At 62.9% G+C, this 4,651-nt stretch overlaps 1 protein-coding gene across 1 annotated transcript; it reads left to right on the top strand.

The window, feature by feature from the left end:
• Positions 1–1,019: 1,019 nt before the first annotated feature.
• PYCR2 (pyrroline-5-carboxylate reductase 2) lies at positions 1,020–4,254 on the top strand. The gene is made up of 7 exons (XM_044267402.1): positions 1,020–1,216; positions 1,421–1,491; positions 1,947–2,126; positions 2,238–2,459; positions 2,657–2,749; positions 2,901–3,064; positions 3,556–4,254. The coding sequence occupies exons 1-7, from the start codon at positions 1,150–1,152 to the stop codon at positions 3,719–3,721; spliced, it is 963 nt and encodes a 320-aa protein (XP_044123337.1). The 5' UTR covers positions 1,020–1,149; the 3' UTR covers positions 3,722–4,254.
• Positions 4,255–4,651: the final 397 nt, after the last annotated feature.

Consider the following 4,651-nt stretch of genomic DNA (forward strand, 5'->3'; position numbering starts at 1 on the left):
ACTCACCAAATCAAAGGCAGAGAAAGGAGTGGAGATGAAACGGGAAAGGGGTTTATTTCAGTGAGGCCAAGAGAGGGAAGACTGCCGACTGGTGTCTCAAACACGGTCTCCCAAGTGCTGAAAACATACAGGTTTGCATGAAGCCAGTGCAAAGGGACTGAGGTCACTGGGAGTGAGCGTGGGCAGCAAAGGGCAGGTCCACCATGGTCCTGGGGTCAGTCACGGGCGGCCTTCCCAGGGCAAGCTCAGGGTGGTCCGTACTGCCGGCGGGGGTCTCGGGTGTCCTCGCCGGGTTCTTGGCCCCGGGCCGTCTGCGAGAACGTGATTGGAAGGCACAGACAGGTGCGAGCGGGGGCGGATGCTCCCGAGCGCAGGAAAGGGGCCGATCCCCAACCTAGTTAGGACCGATTCTTAGGGGCAGTGCAGGTTCGGGTGGACAGCCGGAGCTGCTTCCGAGCCCCCAACCCCACAGACCGGGAGGGGGCGGGCAGCGGGGGCTCCCGCCGCTCCGGGACTGTCCGAGTCTCCGGCCCTATCCAACCCCGTAGTCCGCGACCTGCGGAGACCTCCCATCCGGCAGGCCAGACACAACAGCAGCGGTCTTCGGCCTGGATCCCCGCCCTGGGCCCCACCGGCTTTTGGAGGCCGAACCTGGTCCCTGGCAGGCCCGCAGGGCGAAGACCCGGGCTGCCTCGCACCCCGCAACAGCCGGACTCCCCGGCCGTGGATTGGTCCGCTCGAGATCCCGGCCAATGATTGGTCCGCCCGGCGGAGGCTCGGTCTGCCGGAAGATTGGTGCCCCGCTCCCGAGTTCTCGGCCGCGGATTGGTCCTCCCGAGTTCCCGGCAGAGGCTTCTTCCCCCCTAGGATTGGTGCCTCCTCTCCAGAGCTCGCGACCACAGATTGGTCCGCCCGGGCTCCCTGCCGCGGATTGGTCTTCCCGGCGGGGTGGGGCGGGGCGGGGCGGGGCCCCCCTGAGGCCCCGCGGCACCACCTTGCCAGGCAGGCAGTGGGGAGGGGTCCCGGGAGCCGGGCCGGAAGCTGCCGGCAGCTCCCTGGGTCTGGCTTCCGGGGCGTGCGGCTCCCTGGGACCTGTCTCAGCCCGGCGTTGTGTGTCCTGCGTCGGCTGCCGGGCAGGTTCCTGCCGCCATGAGCGTGGGCTTCATCGGCGCCGGCCAGCTGGCCTGTGCCCTGGCGCGGGGCTTCACGGCCGCAGGTGGGCATTCGGGGGCGTGCGGGGCGGGCGGGCCGCAGCAGGGTCCGGGGACGCCCTCCGCCCCGCGAGCCTGAACTGCTGGGCGTCTGGTGGGCGGGACTGGGCTCATGGAGCAGCGGGGGCCGCGAGCCCGCGTGGGGCCTCGGTGTGGGTCCGCCCTCCCTCCCGGGGACAGCGCGGGCTGACGAGCCTTGTCTTCCGCAGGCATCCTGTCGGCTCACAAGATCATAGCCAGCTCTCCGGAAATGGACCTGCCCACGGTGTCCGCGCTCAGGGTAGGGCGGCGCAGGGGCGTGGGGAGCAAGGTGGGGGCCCCGAGGTGAGCCGAACCGTGCCGGTCGCCGGCCCGGGCCGACCTCCGTCTAGGAGCGTCCCTGCCCTCTGGGCCGACCCTCCTGGGCGCTCCCATCTCATCTGTTTACAGCCAGGGAAAGTTACCCGGCAGAGGGGTGCTCGGGGGCCCAGGACTGGGGGTGGGGGTGGGAGACAGCCACGTCCCGCTTGCCTTGGGGAAGCTTGTGCCTGCCCAGCACCTAGCACACTTGTCCAGTAGCAACTGGGGAAGACTTCGTGCCACGGTGGCGCATAGAGGGCGTAGGTGCAGACTCTGTAGGGACAGGGCAGGGAATTCCAGGCTGCCCCGGCAGAGCGCATCTGCTCCTGGGGTGGAGGGTGGCCTGGGCCAAGTGAGGCTGCCGGGCTCTGTGAGCTGGGCAGTCTTCTCCCACAGAAGATGGGCGTGAACCTTACCCGAAGCAACAAGGAGACGGTGAGGCACAGTGACGTCCTGTTCCTTGCTGTGAAGCCACACATTATCCCCTTCATCCTGGACGAGATCGGGGCGGACGTCCAGGCCAGGCACATCGTGGTGTCCTGTGCTGCTGGAGTCACCATCAGCTCTGTGGAAAAGGTGCCCATCTCAGCCCTGGTTGCCCCTGTGAGGTGGTGTTTGTTTGGGGTCTGGGGGGTGCGGGTGGATGGCAAGCCCTGGTGACTCACTTGGGTCTTCTCCTCATCCCAGAAGCTGATGGCCTTCCAGCCGGCCCCCAAGGTGATTCGCTGCATGACCAACACACCGGTGGTGGTGCGGGAGGGCGCCACAGTGTACGCCACAGGCACCCACGCCCTGGTGGAGGATGGGCAGCTCCTGGAGCAGCTCATGAGCAGCGTGGGCTTCTGCACGGAGGTGGAAGAGGACCTCATTGACGCCGTCACGGGGCTCAGTGGCAGTGGGCCTGCCTATGTGAGACCCTGCGGGGACCTAGGGCAGTGGGATGGGCTGGCAGGCAGATTGGGGCTGTGGGTGTTGTCCACACTGGGGCAAAGCTAGCTGATGGAGGAGGCCAGCCTCTGGAGCTAGTTCTGGTTGTCGGGGACAGCAGACTGCAGGGAGCGGCCCTGAGTGTCTGCTGCCCCAGGACTCAGTGAGTGTCTCCACAGGCATTCATGGCTCTGGATGCGTTGGCTGATGGTGGGGTGAAGATGGGCCTGCCTCGGCGCCTGGCGGTGCGCCTAGGGGCGCAGGCCTTGCTGGTCAGTATGATCACCCTGTGTGTTCCAGACTGGGGTGTGGGATGGGGAAGGTCCCTGAGCTGGATAGTGGCTGGGGAAGGGCAGGGGCTTGTGGAGAAGCCTGTCCTAAGGTGCCCAAGCTGTTTTATCTCATCCTTCCTGTTTCCCGCAGGGGGCCGCCAAGATGCTGCTGGACTCAGAGCAGCACCCAGGTCAGCTCAAGGACAACGTTTGCTCCCCTGGGGGGGCCACCATCCATGCCCTGCACTTCCTAGAGAGTGGCGGCTTCCGCTCCCTGCTTATCAACGCCGTGGAAGCCTCCTGCATCCGCACGCGGTGAGTCGCTCCCCCTCTGTGCCTCCGGGCTGGGCCCCGTCCCGTGGAGCCTGCCGTCTCTGGTCCCTCAGCAGTGTTGGACTCTGTCCATAAGCAGGGATTATTGGATTCTGTCTCACTGAGGGTTTTGCAGGCCTTTCTACGTTTAACACTTACCACAGTTCCTGTGGGGACGGGGAGCTTGCATTTACAGAAGAGGAGGTTATGGCCTAGAGAGGATTTCCAGGCCGCTAGTGCATAGTGGAGGTGCGGCTGCACAAGCGTGTGACTCCAGACCCGCCAACTGTTCCGTCCATACTGTGTGTCCTTGTGATCACCGATAGCATGTGGAGCTACACGTGTGGTCACTCACACATAGCTCGGGGGGCGCGTTTGATTTGGGGTTCTGATTTTGGGTGGTGTCCAGTCCTCGAGACTTGGGGGTTGCATATATGGGGAAGCCATGTAGAGCTCTGGCTTGTCCTTCAACCCCTGGGGGGCTTTGTTGGCAGAGAGCTGCAGTCCATGGCTGACCAAGAGAAGGTCTCCCCTGCTGCCCTCAAGAAGACCCTCCTGGACAGAGTGAAGCTGGAATCCCCCACAGTATCCACGCTGACCCATTCCAGCCCGGGGAAGCTGCTGACAAGAAGCCCGGCCCCCGGGGGCAAGAAGGAGTGAGGTGGTCTCTGCCCTCCTTCCTGGAACCAGAGCCCAGAGGAGGACCCTGCAGTGGGAGGGCAGGTCCGGCAGTTTTCAGGTCCTTATGGTAAAACCTCCTTAAATCTGTTCAGACCCGGCTGCGCTAGTTTCCCGTCTTGTCCACGTCAGAAGATGCTCCCGGGGTGGGTGACGGTGGCGGCCGGAGGCAGGCCTGCGCACCTGTTGCCGGAGAGAGAGGCTGCGACTCCAGTCAGAGCCTGGCTGGCTGCGAGGTCTGGAGACCTTCAGCTGGGGTCCTCCACCCGGAGCTCGAGCCAGGGTCCGCTTGACGCCGGGTGAGGGCGGAGAGAGGTACGAAACGTGACAAGGGCTTTTCTCTCTGGATTATAAATGCAAAAGAAGCGGGCAACTTAGAATTGTCACACTTAATCAGAAAAGCACGAAATTAGATCATGCTTCTGTTTAACTCTTACTTCCCTAGGTGTCCTGTTGGAAAAGTTACTCAGCGCTGTTAAGTTTAGCTCCTTCAATAAAAGTTTTATTTTTTATTACCCTGCTTTTTTTTTTTTTTTTCTTTTTAAAGTAAGCTCTGTTCGCAGTGTGGGGCTTCAACCCACAACCCCGAGATCAAGAGTCCCTTGAGCTTCGCCTTACTCTGCCCAGTTCTTCAATCCTTAGATTTCAAAGGGCGAGCAGAACCTGCCATGTGGCGGGGGCTTTACAATAGCTTTGCTTGGGGCTGAACTTGTCACTGGCCCCACAGGGATGAGCCTCGCCCACAGGCTCCCAGGTTTGGAGTCGGGGAGCCCAGGCTGCCGCTGCTGCTGGTACGGGAAGGATGAGCACCACTTGCTTGAGGGATCCGCCGTGTTCTAGATGTTCTGTTGAGCCATTCCATAAGGTCTTGCTGCAAATCCACCGGAACCTTCTGGTAGAGGGGGATCTCCT

Source organism: Neovison vison, chromosome 10 (assembly GCF_020171115.1).
Source record: "Neovison vison isolate M4711 chromosome 10, ASM_NN_V1, whole genome shotgun sequence".
NCBI classification, from domain to species: domain Eukaryota; kingdom Metazoa; phylum Chordata; class Mammalia; order Carnivora; family Mustelidae; genus Neogale; species Neogale vison.